The sequence below is a fragment of the Plectropomus leopardus genome, chromosome 4 (genome assembly GCF_008729295.1).
Source record: "Plectropomus leopardus isolate mb chromosome 4, YSFRI_Pleo_2.0, whole genome shotgun sequence".
Lineage (NCBI taxonomy): Eukaryota > Metazoa > Chordata > Actinopteri > Perciformes > Serranidae > Plectropomus > Plectropomus leopardus.
Window position 1 is genome coordinate 29,324,493 of NC_056466.1, and position 17,318 is coordinate 29,341,810.

The window sequence follows — 17,318 nt, forward strand, 5'->3', positions numbered from 1 at the left end:
CACTGGCATTGTGTCTTGTATGATTTCATGCCACAAATTAAACTGATTTATAACATGCACATTATTTGTTTCAATTTAACTATTGCTACCAAATTATTTGTAACAACTCAATGTACAGTGAGGAACATGCAAAGAGGACAGAGACTGGGCCTATTGTATTTACAGAACAGTCAAAGATACATTTTTATGTTATTTATTTTATTTAAAAGGGACCATGCACGGTTTAAAACATAAATGTTACCATTTTATGCACCGTAGCAGATTATAACTTAAAGTAATTGGCATCTGCTGTCCCTAGGCAGGTCTTAACAAATATACAGCACGATGACATGATAATATAAAGTTGTACAAGAAGAAGAGAAAAAAAATCATAACATAAAACAGACGTTACCTAAAAGAACATTAAAAAAGCACATCACTTACAAAATACAGAATAAAATCCAGCATAAGAAAATGCTTGTCAAATTAAAAACAAGTTTTAAAGTAGCCTATTTAGTGTAGTTGAGTCCACTTTCTGTGGGAAACAGGCTAAATTAACTGTCAAGTACTCTGGCTACATATTGTGTTTTTGGATCTAACATTACAAAAGTATCACCAGATACTTTAGCATTAAGATTTCCCTTAAATGGAAATAGTTCAAATCACAAAAGTAGCATGTAAAAGTATATGGACAGGGGTAAACGCATACTTGCCATACATGCCATAAAATGTAATGATGCCTATTAAGGAAAGACATTTTATTTCACATAAATTAATTATTTATGAATGAATTATCCCTGCTGAAGTATTAAAATACATTGTAAAAACAAAATAATAATAAATTAACGAAGAATAATTCTTCTCAAACTACAAATGTAAAAACATTTTTCGAGAGGATAATTTTATGTAACAAAAATAAGTCTAGAGATATAAAACATATTTTCGAAGTGAGAACATTATGTAATAGAAAATAAATCTCAGAGCTGCAGATAAACGTGCCTCCTCTTGATTAGCTGCAGGAAGACAAACTAATTGGTCATCTATTAAATCAGTTACGTAACTTCACTCGCTCCAGTCTTAACATGAGTCAGCAGGGAGACGGGGGAAGTTTGTCTACTAAACGTGAGTCAGCAGCTTTTCTTCACTCGGTTCAGCCCTGTGACCGACATGAGGCTGAGACCGTGACTTTATCAGAGCCTTTAGGCGAAAGACATGGCCCACATTCACGGTGTTTATTAGAGGCGACATGTTAGCCCGCTGTTCACGCGACAAACCGGATATATCACGGGCGTTAACGTTAGCTTTTAGCACAAACTTTGGCGTCTGTCGATGTAAGCTAACCTGGACACCTCGACGATAGACTTTAAACTTGTTTTATGGCGACACGTAGCTAGTTCACGGTTACAGCCTGACTTTAGCTCACAGCACAGTCAGGTTGTTTTCACTTGTAGATAAAAGCTGACTCGACCCGTCGGAGAGCTTTGGCTAATATTTGGGTTGAAGCAGACCCATTTCATTAAAGAGCCCATGTAGCTGGGCAGGCTAAACCTTTGGCCGCCAGTGTTTGTTTGTTTGGTACCACATGACACCTGTGTTGTAGCAAACATTAACACAAGCTAGCGTTAAAAAAACACCTGAAAATAAAGCTCAGTGTTAATAATTCATTTACTTTGCAGCTTATAGCAGCTTCACACAGTCTGACCTAACGGAGCATATGAAGCCTTGTTTTTGGTCTGGCATTAATCTTGACGACAAAGTAAAATAGGATAAAGTAAGTATATAATAGTCATTTTCCATCATTTCTTTGCTATCATCAATAAACAGGAAAATAAAAGAGCAATATAATAAGGAAATGGCAAAAAAGCAAATACAAATGAACAGGCTGATTGGCTGATTTGACATTTTATGAATGTTTGAGGTATTGCACAGGTTAGCATATACTGATATTGCACCTGAGTAATTATTGTAAAGAATAAAAAGTAAAAGCAAGATATACTTAATAGATAGGCTGAATGGTAGAGTACAAAAGTGTCGAAATTGCACAGTTCCTATATACTGATTTTGACATATGGATACCACAATATTAATTCATACTATAACTGAATTACTTCTGTGTTAACACTTCATCCTTCCTTGCGATCATAGCTGGAATTCAGTTTGAATCAAAAAATCGATTCAGCCACTATGGAAATGTCAATGTTTAAAGTCAAGTAGAATGTTTTGCCTCCAAATTAGAGGGTATAGGTTTTAAAGAATATAAATTAGTAGGCTAAGATGATACTGAGCCGGGGAACGTGGAGGCTTGGTAACGTAATTACACTCCCCTTCATTAATACTGCTGCGGTCCCTCTCATTCCTGACTGTGCAGATGGATGTTGAAGCAGGACCAGTGATTGCATGCAGCCAGAGAGAGAAGACAAGATCCTACAAAGACCTGATGATGGATGTCGAGAAGCTGGAAGAACCAAATTTGGCTTCTGAAGACTGCAACACCAAGAAGCTTTACAATGTGGGCCCTGGGGCTGTGCTGGTATGGAAGTTAGTGGTTGTTAGAGGAACATTTGAGAAATTAAGCATTTCAAATTATCTGCAGCAGAGTATCATCACCTGTGATTAGACGTGTGACAAATAATGCATGTGATATGTTTCGATACAGTCCTTTTGCATATGTTTGTATGTTGTGCTGGCATCAGTGTTGAGCTACGCTCTGCTGCAGTGTCAGGTGTATGCATAACTGCAGATACTTGAACCCTGAACTGTCCTGCTTTGTGGCACTGTGTTGCAGCCTTTTTCCAGTTTATGGCTTTGTGTGTAAACACATTTGGTACACACTGTACCATTAAAACGCTCCATAAAACCCAGTGAAAATGACAGCTCTTGTAATTCAGTAATAATGAAAGTAATAAATAAATAAACACATGATATGATTGATTTAATGTAGATACCTGGAATTAGGTGTAAATGCCTTGCAGTGTAGTACATGTTTCAAAATGATTATGTTTTTATGTTGTGGTTCATTCTAACTCCCCGTGCTTATTCATCACTTTTTATAGGAACCAGAGGGCTCGATCAACAAAAAAAAGAAAAACTGTGGTAAGTGCTTTAAAGCTAACAGTGTGTATTCACCATATATTATTTGTTCTTTTGATATTCAATTTGAAATCCAAAATCAGTAAATTAAAAAACAATTTGTTATTTCATTATTTGTTTGTATCATGGATGCCAAAAAACGAATAGTGGTCTGTTTTTGGTACTTTGGATTTTATGGTCAGATCAATAATATGAAATGAGCCACAGGCTGAACCTGATGCTGAGCAAATTTCAGCTATTAACGCCATGATTAATCATGTGACCATTGTACAATGTTAATACATATCTACATGACATATTGCAGGTGATAGTGGAGTTGAGCCTGAGCTTTATGGACTCGAGTCCTCTAGCGTCCTCCCTGAATATCCAGTCTGTGTGCCACGAGACAGATGGGAAGAAAAAGGAGAAGAGGTGAGAGAACAGATGAGATTACACATAATTTACTCTGTCAGGTTGAGTTTATTTGTTGCTGTTTTAGATTATAAAAGCTCATTTGAAGTGCCTGTGATCTCATCCCTTTCATTCTAACTCATGAGTAATGTGTAAACGCTCTCCTCCAGGACATCAACTTGTTGCATTCATGTTGTACAGCAGAGGGCAGCATTGATCAGGTGACTGTTATCCTATATGTTCTTCAAAGTTTATTTCTGCTTTCACTTCTACTCATTGTTGTTTTTCTACCTTTCTGTTTCTCCCAGACGAGCCCAAGCTCCATGTCAGAGTACTGGGTGTATTTAGATAACCAGCACAACATGGCAGACTGTCCTGAAACCAGGACCATCACCCCTCCTGTCACTCCAGTCACCCAAAAGTCTTGTCCGTTCATACCTGTTCCAACTTCAGCGACGGCCATTGCTTCTGCAGTGAGCTCTGTAGTTAACCCCATGATGCCCAGCCCCATGACTGACACCAGTAGTCCCATTAGTTCTATGTGCAGTCCCACTAGTTCAGCCTGGGACGCTCTCAGATCCACATCCAGGAGTCCTGGCTGCTGTGGCCAGGATCCTGTCAGTGCTGCAGCTCACTTACACCTGCTAGGGGAGTCCTTGTCCCTGATTGGACATCATCTTCAGGAGACAAGTGTGAGTAGATAGTGTCTTATTTAAGAACAAATACAAATACTGTGGAGATTAGTGAATACAGCTCACTTTTCAGTTATCAAGAGCTAACCAGACTGTATTACATTGACACAATATTTTGTGTAGAAAATGTGAGGGGATTGAGCTGAAAAATGTTCCAAAACATTAAACTCATTTTAATAAGTAAAGCGTTCCAAAAGATACCTGTTGTTTTAATTTATTCATGTCAAAAGAATAAAACAGTTATTACTGTTCATTTGCTTTTGCATCGGTCTGCCAGGTGTGTTTTAGATCAAATTTGATCTACATACAGTGCAAACAAAAGTGCCAGACCAAGATGAAATTACATAAGTTTATATTGTGAACAGTCCCTGTAGATGTTTGTGTTGGGTTTTGTGGCTCAGGTGACATTTAAGCGTAAGGAGCAAAATTAGGAAACTGCAGTCTGTTTATTTCTGAAGGAGGTAAATACATTCATAGTTGTTCTCTCTTATACGTTTTTGAAAACAGTTAATTTCTTTTGTTATAGAAAAGGTCAAAAGGCATTTTGAAAGCTGTGAGATGTTGCTGTCCTAGAATTCAACTTATGACACAAATGTGTTTCCCTTGTTTGTCCACTATTACAGGATCAAGAAGTGCAGGGTTCATGTCGCCTGGAGAAAACATAAAGTGATGATAATTGCTTTTTTTTGTGACAGAAAATGGTGAGCGTGTCGAGTAGCCTGTCTCTGCTCTTGGACTCTCTGCTGTGCGCCCTGGGGCCTTTAATCTGCCTCACGACACAGATACCAGAGCTGAGGAGCTGCAATCAACACACACTGGTGAGATATGCAAACACTTAGCAGTGCGTACTCACCTCATGCTTCACACGCTGTTTAAATACATATACATGCTGATGAGTGAAAAGGAGGAAACACCTGTTTCTATTATTCTTTGCTAAGGCCTCCACTCTGGAAAACATTGCTTATGTGATGCCTGGGTTGTGAGGGAAGATGAAGACCACACTCGCAGCACACTGCAGCTTTCAGCACCCTCTAACATTCTGAAAGACACTGTAGGACAGAGTACACCTGTAAAACAACTCCACAATCCATTTTGTTAAAAGAATATTTGTTTGCATTATAAAAATATATTTATTTTATCACAAATATGTAAATTTACTTTAAAATATCTGTTTTTTTTCTTTTATTAAGTGTTAAATTAAAAGACGCAAGCAAAGACAGAATTATGTAACTTTTTTTTAAATGTCCAGATACCTTCTGTCTATCACTGGGTACATTAAAAGTGTCTATTATTCTGCTTCACAGCGGAGCTTATCAGGCATCGCATAGATTTATCACATGGTCTCCTACATATTCTTAGATTTGTCTCCTACATGTTTTTAGACCTATTCCCAAATATACAACATGGAATAAATACAAATTAAGTTAATTTTAAGGAAAATAACAGAAGCTTTGGCAACTCTGAATATAAATGTGACTGTATATGACCAGGGGTCTCAGAAGCCTCTATTACATAACTAATCTTTTCAAATTTTGCTCACAATTTATGGGTTATGTGCATCCAAACCTGCATCACTGCAACGTAACCAATCAACTCACGTCAGGCTAAATATATGCTTAGAGGGTAATTTTGATTTTAAGTTTTACAAATTTTTAATTGACCACAGGTTGGCACCTAAAGGTCCTGCGTGTAGAATTCAGGTTAAGTAATGGAATACAATTTTCATGTTTCATTTGTGTGTTATACACCTCAGCTAAGAATTGTTGTGTTTTTGTTGTTACTATATATGGAGCGTGTCTTCTTACACAGAGCCCACCACGGTGTTTCTACAGTAGCCGAACAAACCAAACGCCGGTTTTAGATTGGACCATACATGTTTTTGCGCCTGCCATCTTAGTTATTTCACATGCTTGGAATATGGGAGAAGTTTCTGGTGGTTGCAATCTGCAACATCACTGCTAGTTGCCTCAAAATCCAGCACACTAGACCTTTAGGTAATTACTTATGAAAAGTTATTGTAAGACACTTTTATAATGAGGTCTACTGACTGTCTCTAATTGGTGCAGCAATTCATTACCTTTTATTTGATTTTCTAAAAAAAAAAATAATACAAACATCACCTTTAAAGAATTGAAACTTGAGGCTGCAAGGATTTTTATAGGCTATGTAGGATGAAACAGCAAGCAACTATTCTGTGAATGCACATCAGTGTGACTCATTACAAAAGCAGGGTGAAGTTCCTCATCATTAGCTCTGACCTTGCATCTTCATCTTGCTGTATCGTTCTGTGACATGCCCTCAGTGCTGACAACGAGCAGCATTACAAAATATTTACAGGTATATTTTACCAGTCATCAGCCTTGGTTACCTTTGTTCTAAACCCCAAAGGACAGCTTATTTTAGGTCAACATTGATTTTTGACACTTCATGGGTGTGTTAGATTAAAGTTAGAATGATTCACATGTGCCTCAACATATACCTCCTCCGCCCCATCGTGGAATGCTTAACAGCCTGCAGACAAAGAAACCTGTTGTGCACGGAAGAAATATACTTATGAGTGTGTTCATGTGTGCATTCGTTCAAAATTGGGAGTGGTGAGACGGGTGCCTCCCTGAGACTGCAGATCCTACCTGCGTAGTCACATTTTAGTCGTTGATTGGGAGTCAACATGTACTGAAGCTGACTGGAGGAGAGCCATAATTCAGTGACTGCTGAACAAACAGAGGAGACGATACATGAACACTGCTGAAAAGTCCTCAAAGGATTGAGTAAGTATGTTTGTTATTGTTTGATTAATACATCTGTTTACCAAATGAAGTATTACTCATCTAATATTAAACTGGGAGTTTAACCGAAGTGATGCAGATTATTAGAGGTCATATAAATGTTTGTCAGTGTAATGTGAGCTTTGAATAGACAGAACAACTAGTCTGTCTCGTTTGACTCTTTACCTTCAGCATTAGTTTAACGCCAAGTTTTAATTTCACTTTCATGTTAAATGTGTGCACACTTTACGAAATACTGCACTGTTTTTTGTTTCAAAGTGAACTTAAAATGCTGTTATGTTTAGTCCTTTTGATTGTGTTCAACATAAATGAATGTGTTTGGGACATATTTACATATCAGTCTACAAAGAAAAGTCCAGCCAGAATGTAGTTGGACAGGACTGGCAAGGTGTGGCGTTTCATGCACACTAAGTGAAAAGCGATGTAGTTAGCAAACTATTTTCAATTATTTTAGTTCTTGTGAACTCATGCACAACAGGTGAGAGGATAGAGTGAATATGTAAAGAGAAACATGATGCTAAAAGGAAACAAAATAATCTGTCTGTGTTTAAGGATTGCTCACAAACTACAATAATTGTACACATATCACAGATAAAACACGACAAAGTCATCACAGCTTTCTGTTTGTCTTTGTAAGTCATGATGTTAGATTAGATGATAAAACTTACACCCAAACCTGTCCAGTTCTGTTTTTCCAGTTTCATTTGCATGTGGTTTCATCTTCAAAAAGTCAACACGTATAAACACAGATTCTCACAACATGCTTTTGCTTTAGCTTGGTGGGTGTAGCTTCCTACTCAACAGTACATATTTGGCACTGAATTACATCCTGGTAACATAATTGACTCCCTCTTCTTCCTTTTTTACAGCAATGAGTGAAAACTTGAGAGGAGGCTACTATGGGTCCTCACTCCAAGAGCTGAGACTTCTTCTTTTGGGAAACATTGGCTGTGGAAAGACGTCTTCAGCGGACACCATCCTGGAACAACTGTCCCCCGTCTCTCCCAGTGCCTCCAGGAGCTGTCAGCTGCGACAGGGCATCTCTGATGGCAGGAGTTTGACTGTGGTGGAGGCACCAAGATGGTACTGGAGTGGTGGCAAGATGGAGGACAGTGTCAGGAGGGAGACGGAGCGAGCGATGACACTGTTAGCACAAGGCCCGCATGCCATTTTGCTGCTGGTGCCTGTTGGTCAATTCACAGAGGTTAGTTATAGTCTGAGTTTGCTGTTCCACCTGTGGTTTTGCTTTTGGCTTTATTTCTTCTTTACTCCCTTTGGTTGTTTCAAGTCAAAAATATTATTTTGATTTACATTCTTCTGTTACACAATATACAACATTAGTACAATGGTGGTATTTTTAGAGTCTTTATTATTAATCACAGTTGACACTGAAAGTCCAAATATATTAATTGTTTTTCACTTTTTCCTTCCATGGTGTTTTTAGATGGAGTGTCGTGTGCCTGCAGAGCTGGAGGAGGTGTTTGGTGAGGAGGCATTGGATCACACCCTGGTCCTGCTGACCTGTGGTGACTACTTGATGGGAAGAACCTTAGAGGTATTAGAGTTTTACACTAGATAAATTTCAAGTTTTCTTAATTTTTATAATGTATTAAGGGCTCAACACTAACTTTTAAAAGTAGTTGCTAGGCTGGCATTCAGGAATTGACTTTAGGTTGCCAAAATGTAGACACTATTGGGCTTCTGTGCTAGTCATGGATTGTCCATAACAAATACCCTGTTCAAACATAGGCTGGTTCATAAGTGTACTTGGTAACAGATCACCTTAGGCCAAAAATCGATGATCGACTTGGTGGTTGTATCATCAGATCTGCGACCGGATGTCTCAGACACATGGGTGAAGAGAGGAATAGTGCTGTCAACTGACTAGCACCTGGTGATGAATTAGATCAGACAGATGGGGAGGCTGCAGGAAAGACCTGGTGAATCCAAGCGTGTAATGAGGAAGAACTGAAAATGACTAGCTGAGGCCCCTATTTGCATCTACTTTTAGAAGCATTTCTTGGGGATCTGGGTGAGGTCAGGGACACGGAATCCAAGTGGTCCATGTTCAAAGCCTCCACTGCGTTGGTGGCTGCCAGTAGTTGTGGTCCAAAGGTTGTCGTGCTTGTTGTGGGGCTGTCAGGCTGAAGAAGGAGCTAGGTTGGGCCAAGGGCCTCCTAAAACTCCGGACGGGTATTGGTTAGCCAGAAGGGCCACTGCTGTGGTGGTCGCCAAAGTAAAAAACCCAGGTGGGGTAGGAGTTCTTGGAAGCTATTGAGAAAGACTTTCAGTTGGCCTCAAGGGAGTTCCACCAAACCGTCAGACACCGCAGGAAGGGAAAGCTGGAAGTGTCTCAGGCTGTGTTCAGCAGAGGATGAGAACTGCTGACCCCAACTGGGGATGTCTTCGAACTATGATAAGAACACTTTGAGGAACTCCTGAATCAAGTCAACATGTCCTTAATGAAGGAGGCATAGTCCGAAGACTCGACGGAAGCCTCATTTATGTCCCCGAAGGAGTTTACAAAGTTTGTCAAAATACTCCTCTGCGGCAAGACGTGCTGTGAGATGCTGAAGGCTCTGGACATTGTTGGGCTGTCTTGGCGGACATGCCACAATAGCATCATGTGGAGGTACGGTGCCTGTGGAGTAGCAAGCCAGGGGGGTGGTTCCCATTTTAAAAAAAGGGGGACCAGAGGATGTGCTCCAGTGATCGGGGTCTCACACTACTCAGCCTCTCTGAGAAAGTTTATCTCAGGGTGCTGAAATACTGTGATCGTTGCACCTCGTATTCAAGAGGAGAAATGTGGATTCTGTCTTGACCATGAAAGAGTGGACCAGCTTTTTAGATTTGCAAGGCTGTTGGAGGGGTTGTGGTAGTTTGCCCATCCAATCTACATATGTTTTGAGGACTTGGAGAAGGCTTATGACCACATATATAGTGGAATATACTGCGTGAATACAGGATGCCAGGGTTGTTGCTATGAGCTGTCTAAAAATGGCTGCAAGCGGCAACCTGGCAAATGTTACTGTTGAGCCCTGTGTATTGTATAGTCTTGTCCACACATCAAAACGCTGCAAGACAATTTGAGCTTTTGTATTTAATTTTTTAACAAGTTAAAGTGAACCATCTAATGTTTACTTCGAAAAATGGGAACTTGACTGATCAGCTGCTGTTTATGAGCAAGTTAGAGGCAACATCTTACAAGTTTTAAATTTGTTTTATACAGGAATACCTGCAGAAAGAACACCCAGGCCTGAGGCAGATGATTGAGCGCTGTGGAGGGAGGTACCATGTCCTCAATAATCGTCAGCGACATGACAGGGAGCAGGTCCGCGAGCTGCTGGAGAAGGTGAGACGTCAGCGTGGAGAGCGCACAGACATTTTGCAATGTGAATTTTAAGCAGCTTCACTGTTTTTATACTGATTATGGTGGTTATTTCACAATTTAGTCAGTGGGGCTGCTTAAAAACCCTTGAAATGGTACAGTAGATTTTGTGATTTTTGTGAAGCACTTTAAAGTGTTCAGAAAGTGAAATTTTCTTGCACACTGCACGTGGTAGAGCTTTGTTTTGTTTTCGTCTGAGAATGTTACTGAGCGTGCATGTTTTTCCCAGCAACGCCCTGTTTCACTCTCACACACCCAGCCTTAGTCAAGACAGGTACTAATAATTACTGACTACATTTTAACCTCGGCTGACATGAGAACTGATTTCACAATTGAGATAAACTGCAGGCATTATGAAATGTGGCTCTGTAATTGTAAATGTGAGTATGGGCGACATTTCCTAAATGTGCTGTTTATTTATTTATGTAACAGGTGGACAATTTGGTGCAGAGAAGTGGGGTATACCATATGAAATCAGTCCAGGAGAGAGAGCTGGACAGACGAGTGAAAGAGAGAAAGAGAGAACTTATGGAAAGCTACAGAGCACAAAAGGAGAAAAGAGAGACTTTCGCTTCAACGCACATCCCAAACACAGAGACACGGAGGAGTCTTGTTGAAGGAGAGGACTACAGCACCGCCTTGGAGAGGAGGGGGAGAGAGGAGAGGGATGAGATGGATGAAAGTATAAGTGTGAGGCAAAGATCTAACGGGCTTCATTCAAATCCAGCAACAGAGTGGTATTCAGAGTCGAATGAGGACAGGCAGGTGAAGAGGACGCCCAGTTTCAGACTAAATGCAGGTAAGTGTATGCATGTTTGTACCCAATATTGTTCTACATCACATTATCAGGAAAAAAAATACGAGTGGATAATAAATGTGAGTACAAAACAGGACTCTCATTTACTGTTTTTCCTCTGTAGATGGAGCTGTACTCTCACAAATGTCTGAGCTTAAATCGACTCCGAAAGTGGTCACTACCTGTGAGTCACAGGACCTCACTGTCTCATATTACTTAGAAGCGCACTCATATGATGTTAGGTGTTTTAAAATTATTTGCCATTTTTTAAATTTCTTTTATTAAACTCCAAATTTCATCTGTTTTCAGTTCACCACAGAATGAACAGCTTTGAAGACAGATCCCCTGAGGCGTCTCCGACCTCTCCCTATTCGCCCGTCTTCACCTCTTCTTCCTCTTCACCAACCTTTGCTTCCTCTCCCACCTCATTCCCCTCATCCTCCTCTCCCAACTCAAACCCCTCATCCTCCTCTCCCAACTCAAACCCCTCATCCTCTACTCCCATCTCAAACCCCTCATCCTCCACTCCGACCTCATTCCCCTCATCCTACTCCTCTTCTTCATCCTCTCCGGAGTTGCGTCTGGTGCTGCTCGGACGATCTGGATCAGGGAAGAGCGCAGCTGGCAACAGCATACTGGGGAGAGAGGTGTTTGCATCATGTCCGGACAGCCTCACAGCGATCACTCAGGAGTGTGAGAAAAAGAAGACAGTGGTTGAGGGAAGACAGGTAGGTTATTAAGATGGTATTTGCTTTCATGTCTTTATTTAACTTTCCACTCATCTGACACTATTTTCTGTCACAAACAAACATATCATGCTGATGTCACAACTCTTTCTCCTTTGTCTCCTGCAGGTGGCGGTGGTGGACACCCCAGACTGGTTCAATTCAGAGCAAACTCCAGATGAGGTGCGAGCTCAGATCTCCTCTTGCGTTGCTTTATCCAGTCCCGGCCCACACGCCTTTCTCATTTGCGTCCCCTTAGATCAGCCTGCAAAGACTGAGATGCAGGCTCTCAAGACCCTTGATGCTGTTTTTGGCCCAGAGGCGGTTCAGAACCACACTATACTCCTCTTTACATACGCAGATAAACTGAGGGAGAGTGGGAAGACAGGAAATAACAGTGTGGAGGCATACATCGCTGGTCAGCGGGGGGATTTGTTAAAGCTCGTGGAGAAATGCGGGGACAGGTTCCATGTGATGGAGATGGCAGGAGGTTGGAGGGAAAGGAAGAATGTGGCGGAGCTGCTAGAAAAGGTGGACCAGACAGTAAAGGAAAGCGGAGGACAGTTTTACTCCCATCCTGCTTTTCAAGAGGCGGAGAACAGAGTGAGGCAGAGACAGGTGGAGATAGCAAGGGAGAGAAAGGGAAAAAAACTACAGCAAGACAGACTGGCAGATGTTAGACAGCTCAACTCTGAAAGGCGGGTGCTTTATCCCTACATGCAGCCTGTGGCTGAGACAGAAGAGGAAGTGAGAGAGGATGAGATTGAGAAAACAAGGGATGAGGCAGAGATGAGTGTAAGAACAATGAATATTGAAAGCCTTCCTCCTATTACACGTTCCACCTTGTCCCCTTCACTTCTTCGTTCCATTATGGAGAAAATGGGGTCCACTGCAAACATGTTACCCCAGCTGTTGGCAGACAGCTCTGTTTTGGTCGGTGAGGGAGCAAAGAAGATGAAAGACAGTCCGATGTGGGGGACAGTCGGCAGCCAAGCAAAAAATGTCCAGAAGATGGTGGCTGATAGTGCTGTGTGGGGTAAGGTTGGAGCTGGTGCCGGACATGTGTCCAAACTAGTTGGAGATAGATGTCCCAAGGTAGTATTGGATGGTACTGCATGGGTGGGATCTGGAGCAAAGGCAGCAAGGGCTAGTCCAGTGTGGGGAAAGGTTGGTTCAGGGGCCAAAATAGTGGCTGAAAACTCCATGCGTGTCGGAGCTGGGCTTGGAACCGGGGCAAAAAATTTGGCGCAGAGTCCTATGTGGGGGAAAGTAGGATCTGGGGCCAAAACTGGAGCTAAACTGATGGCTGACAGCTCTGTGCGACTTGGAGCCGGAATTGGTGCCGGTGCAAAGAAGATGGCGCAGAGTCCAGTGTGGGGGCAGATTGGCTCTGGGGCCAAAGCAGGGGCCAAAAAGGTGGCTGAGAGCTCAGTGTGGGAGAAAATTGGGACAACTGCTAAAAAGGTGCCCAAGGTAGTCATAGGGGGCGCATTGCTGGGTCTGGTGCTTGGCGTGTTTTTGGGTGGTGCACTTGGCGGAGCTCTCGGGGCAGCTGCTGGGTCTGCGGTAACTGAGGTGGGCAGACGAAAATTAAGCAACAAAAACACGATCGAAAAGGCGGATGAAGTTGCAAAAAATGTGGAGAGAACAGTGAACGATGGCATAGACTCTCTGGTAAAACAAGGAGAGAAAGTACTGAAAACTGAATGAACGGCTGAATGGATTGTGTATATAAAAATGTATAACACATGTACAAACATTTAGTTGTCAATTAGCACCATCACATTGTGCAATCCAAAAACAGCAGTTAATGTGTTCTTCATTTTTATTTTGACAGATGCTCAACATTTAAAACATGCACTTTTCATTAAGTCTTTCTTTCTGTCTACACTGATAGACCGCAAGTTACAGGATCTGTGAAATTATATTAACTATTTCATAAACAGATGACTTGAGATTAATCCAAACTTCAATCATTTTCCATTTTTCAAAGGTCGGGTGTGTAGGATTTAGCGGTATATATTGGCAGAAGTGAGATATTTTTCAATTTGTATGTTTACTGTAGTGCCTAATTGCCTATAAATAAGAATGGTTGTGTTTTCGTTACCTTAGTATGAGCAGTTTATATACAGGTTGCAGGTCCTTGTTTATGGAGTGTGCCATTTTGCACTGCTATATTTTTACAGTAGCCCAGAATAAATAAACCAAAGACTGGCGTGTTTTCATGTGGACCATCATAATTAGCAGCCCCTCATCAATGAGCAGTGTCATAGAAACACTGATTTGTAAGGTGAAGCTGCTTTATTCTGTGTTTTTACCAATTTCAATCACCAGGTCTGTTTGCTTTTGAGAAGAAAAGACCTCTGTGGAACATTCAGCTCCCGATTAAAAACCGCCTGGACAATGAACACTTAAGGAATTTGAATCGGGAGAAGTTTCAGCTGGATGCAAACTGCCATCCTCATCGTTAGATGCCACTAAATCCCCCTAAATCTTACACACTGTTCTCTTAAATTTCCTTGCAGCAGCTTACGAATGAGGATGGGTGCGATTTTTGTTTTTTTTTAAAGGGTGAATGTCACTCACACTAAGTGATATGTTCTAGATATGATTTTGACAAAAACAACAAAAGCTAAACTTGGCTAGATTTTTTTGTTTTGTTTTATTCGTGCAAATGACAAATATTTAGGTGTTTGTCCTTAATACTGTTTGCAAGATGTATCAAATTCTGTAAGAAAATGAAACATTTTGAAACTATAATGTAATGTAATTTCCTGTTCATTTCTTAAATTTAAGTAGTACATTCTAGATTGCTTATTTTCTCCTACTAATACTGTGCTACAATTACTGCTAGTGTTTAATTAAAACAAAAAAGGAAGCATAAATGTGTGGTGTCTCTGGTTTGAGTTTTGCAATGCCACAAAATTTCATGACCTTTATTTTTTTTTTCACGGTTTTTGCATTTACAAAAGCTCACAACTTGCTGAACCTCTGCATTCAAAAGCTGTATCCTCATTATCAGCATGCTAAAACTGCAGGAGGACCAAGAACCTTCTAGCATGTCCTCTCCTCACATGGGACGTGCAGGTTTAGTCTGTACGTGACTGATGGACTAGAGCTACTGATATTTTCTGGTGCATGTGGGCGCAGCAAGAGAGGCACAACTGAGGGGTGGAGACAGGGACATTATCTCTGAGTCCCAGGCAGGCTAGCATCACCCTGCTTGGCCTCCTGTGTCAAAAAGAGGAGAAAAGGTTAACACCCCAGCAGTCCCAAGCAATATTATCAAGGTTTCTTTTTCTCTGACCTATATCATGCCTCATTGCAATTTTTAATATAAAATACTGCAAATCATAAAAAATGATGCATCAATAATAAAAATAACGCAAAATCCAATAGAGAAGTCCTGCTTTTTGACAAGGGAGCCGGGGCAACGCAAAAACTTCTGCAAAAAACAAAAAAATCCTTGTAGCATTGTATAATCAGTGCATTCGCTTTTGTTTGTTTGTCAAATCTGCATGAATAAATCCAGCCAAATCTCCAATCTGGACACACCTTAACAGTCCTTTTTCATGGCACACATCATTAGCAGAAAAAGCCCAGGTGATACAAAGGTAGTTATCCATGGCTTACTTCCATCAAGTGTCCCAGTAAGCCAGCATGCACAATACCAGGACCCTGGAACCGGCTCACCTAAATGTAAGGAAGTCGTTATAGTGTTATCAATCATACCTGTGCTTTTCCTGCCATGACAAGCCAAATGTCTTGCTGTGGAAAAAGGTGTGACTGGTCTTTTGTGAATGTTGTGGCCTGTTCTTTAAATTTCTTTGAAACGTTGCCACATTAATGGGCTTTCTGACTCGCACATTACAACAGTCCAATACATTTGGCTGATTTATTCTTACTTCACACAAAATTACCGAAACATTGTCAAGTGAGGTCAAATACTGCTCTGTTTCCCCGTTTTGCACCAAATTTCTTACATGTTTACCAAACAAAACAGAGGTTGATTAATAAAAAAAGATCTAAAAATAATTGCTGTGAATATTAATTTGATATTGCTTTATATGTCACATTGTTCACATCACCACAGTAAAACAGCAGAGAATATAATATGCGATCAACACTAAAAATGGCTCCAACAGTAAGAGTGTGCTGCAGTTATATAAACCTGCAAATTATATATATTTAATAAATCAACTTATTTTGCTGAAAAATAAAACTGGCAAAAACCTAATTATGTGTAACTGCAGAATTCTGCAGCAGGCTACCACTGTAATCTATGTGACCCCTGCCTCTGTAATCCTCTCTGTGGTTTCACAATGAAGCAAGGATGGGGTGGGGGGACTGGCACAGCAGAGCGGGCAGAGGCAGTCAAAGCCGAGTTGTGAAAGCTCTTCTTCCTGTTGTGCGGTTCTGAAACCGAGTGTAAAGGGGTTCCCAGTGCATCCTGGTGGCCCTTTTTTTTTTTGGTTTTCCCTTCTCCCTGTCTCCCATGCAGTGGTTGCCACCCTACATGTACCCATCACCCATCAAACACACACACACACACACACATGCAGCTACCTCCCCTCCTCCAGGAAACTCGTTGGCCGTCAATGAGACAGCACTAACTGTAGGCGTTTCCTGGCTACTCGATGAAGCCGAGCACGCAGGCAGAGAGACACCAGCAGCTCTGCACAGCTGTATTTTACCCCCAAACCTCTCACTTATGCAACCCCCTGACACCATGCTGAACCCCATCTATAACCGCATGCCACATCCACCCTGACTTTCCTCACACAACCGCACACATAGATTGTTGCTGTTATATAAATCTGCTGCCACTTGATTACATGCACACACACACACACACATACACGCACACACACACCATGCACAAAAACATCAAAACATGCATTTGTGAAGTGTAACTAAGTACATTTCTTTAAGTGCTGCCCTTAACTACAATTTTGCAGTACTTTATTTCCATTTTGTGGACCTTTAAACTTCGGCTCTGCTGGACTTTGGAGGTCAATATTGTACTTTTGCTTACATTTATTTGGCATTAGCTACTTGTTACTTTTGCAGGCTCAAATTATCAGTACAAAATAATAAATAGAGTAAAAAATTATGATGTATTATTATAGATTAAGTAATTTGTATTAGCTCCATCTTTATCAACTGCAACATTAGTGATGCACGCATGAATGCCTCAATAATTCTAATCTGGTAATATAATATGTTACTCTTAAATGGGCCACTCTGCATAATGAATACTTTAACTTGTATAAAAGTATATTTTGATGCATAATGAATACTTTAACTTGTATAAAAGTATATTTTGATGCAGATAGTTACTGATGCTTTTACTTTTACTATTTTTACTAAAGTAAATCCTCAGGATGTCACATCATTCACTATTTTTATTTTTCATTTTTAAAAATGGTGTTGTTTATGGCTCCCTTGATGAAAGTGCCATGATTAATCTGT

At 40.7% G+C, this 17,318-nt stretch overlaps 2 protein-coding genes across 5 annotated transcripts; both read left to right on the forward strand.

Annotated features, from left to right (window-relative positions):
• Positions 1-1,029: 1,029 nt before the first annotated feature.
• LOC121942570 lies at positions 1,030-5,274 on the forward strand. Of its 3 annotated transcripts, XM_042485817.1 has the most exons (9): positions 1,144-1,160; positions 1,656-1,750; positions 2,348-2,509; positions 3,033-3,072; positions 3,374-3,480; positions 3,630-3,680; positions 3,768-4,151; positions 4,847-4,969; positions 5,090-5,274. In XM_042485817.1, the coding sequence occupies exons 3-9, from the start codon at positions 2,348-2,350 to the stop codon at positions 5,132-5,134; spliced, it is 912 nt and encodes a 303-aa protein (XP_042341751.1). In that variant the 5' UTR covers positions 1,144-1,160; positions 1,656-1,750; the 3' UTR covers positions 5,135-5,274. The 3 variants fall into 3 exon arrangements, with proteins under 3 accessions (XP_042341750.1, XP_042341749.1, XP_042341751.1); XM_042485816.1 differs by lacking the exons at positions 1,144-1,160; positions 1,656-1,750 and adding an exon at positions 1,030-1,101; XM_042485815.1 differs by having other exon boundaries at positions 1,142-1,750.
• A 1,467-nt stretch (positions 5,275-6,741) lies between these two features.
• LOC121942684 lies at positions 6,742-13,788 on the forward strand. Of its 2 annotated transcripts, XM_042485962.1 has the most exons (8): positions 6,744-6,919; positions 7,807-8,141; positions 8,382-8,492; positions 10,167-10,289; positions 10,758-11,124; positions 11,246-11,305; positions 11,431-11,849; positions 11,976-13,788. In XM_042485962.1, exons 2-8 carry the CDS (start codon positions 7,809-7,811, stop codon positions 13,554-13,556), a joined length of 2,994 nt encoding a protein of 997 aa, XP_042341896.1. In that variant the 5' UTR covers positions 6,744-6,919; positions 7,807-7,808; the 3' UTR covers positions 13,557-13,788. The 2 variants fall into 2 exon arrangements, with proteins under 2 accessions (XP_042341897.1, XP_042341896.1); XM_042485963.1 differs by lacking the exon at positions 11,246-11,305 and having other exon boundaries at positions 6,742-6,919.
• The last annotated feature ends 3,530 nt before the right edge of the window (positions 13,789-17,318 follow it).

Excerpts from the sequence above, each read along its gene's own strand:
- LOC121942570 (XM_042485816.1), top strand. The coding sequence starts at position 2,348 with ATGGATGTTGAAGCAGGACCAGTGATTGCATGCAGCCAGAGAGAGAAG. Across the intron at positions 3,481-3,629 it reads GGGAAGAAAAAGGAGAAGAG|GACATCAACTTGTTGCATTC; the intron begins GTGAGAGAACAG and ends GCTCTCCTCCAG. Across the intron at positions 3,681-3,767 it reads CAGAGGGCAGCATTGATCAG|ACGAGCCCAAGCTCCATGTC; the intron begins GTGACTGTTATC and ends TGTTTCTCCCAG.
- LOC121942684 (XM_042485962.1), top strand. The coding sequence starts at position 7,809 with ATGAGTGAAAACTTGAGAGGAGGCTACTATGGGTCCTCACTCCAAGAG. Across the intron at positions 8,142-8,381 it reads CTGTTGGTCAATTCACAGAG|ATGGAGTGTCGTGTGCCTGC; the intron begins GTTAGTTATAGT and ends TGGTGTTTTTAG. Across the intron at positions 11,125-11,245 it reads CAGTTTCAGACTAAATGCAG|ATGGAGCTGTACTCTCACAA; the intron begins GTAAGTGTATGC and ends TTTCCTCTGTAG.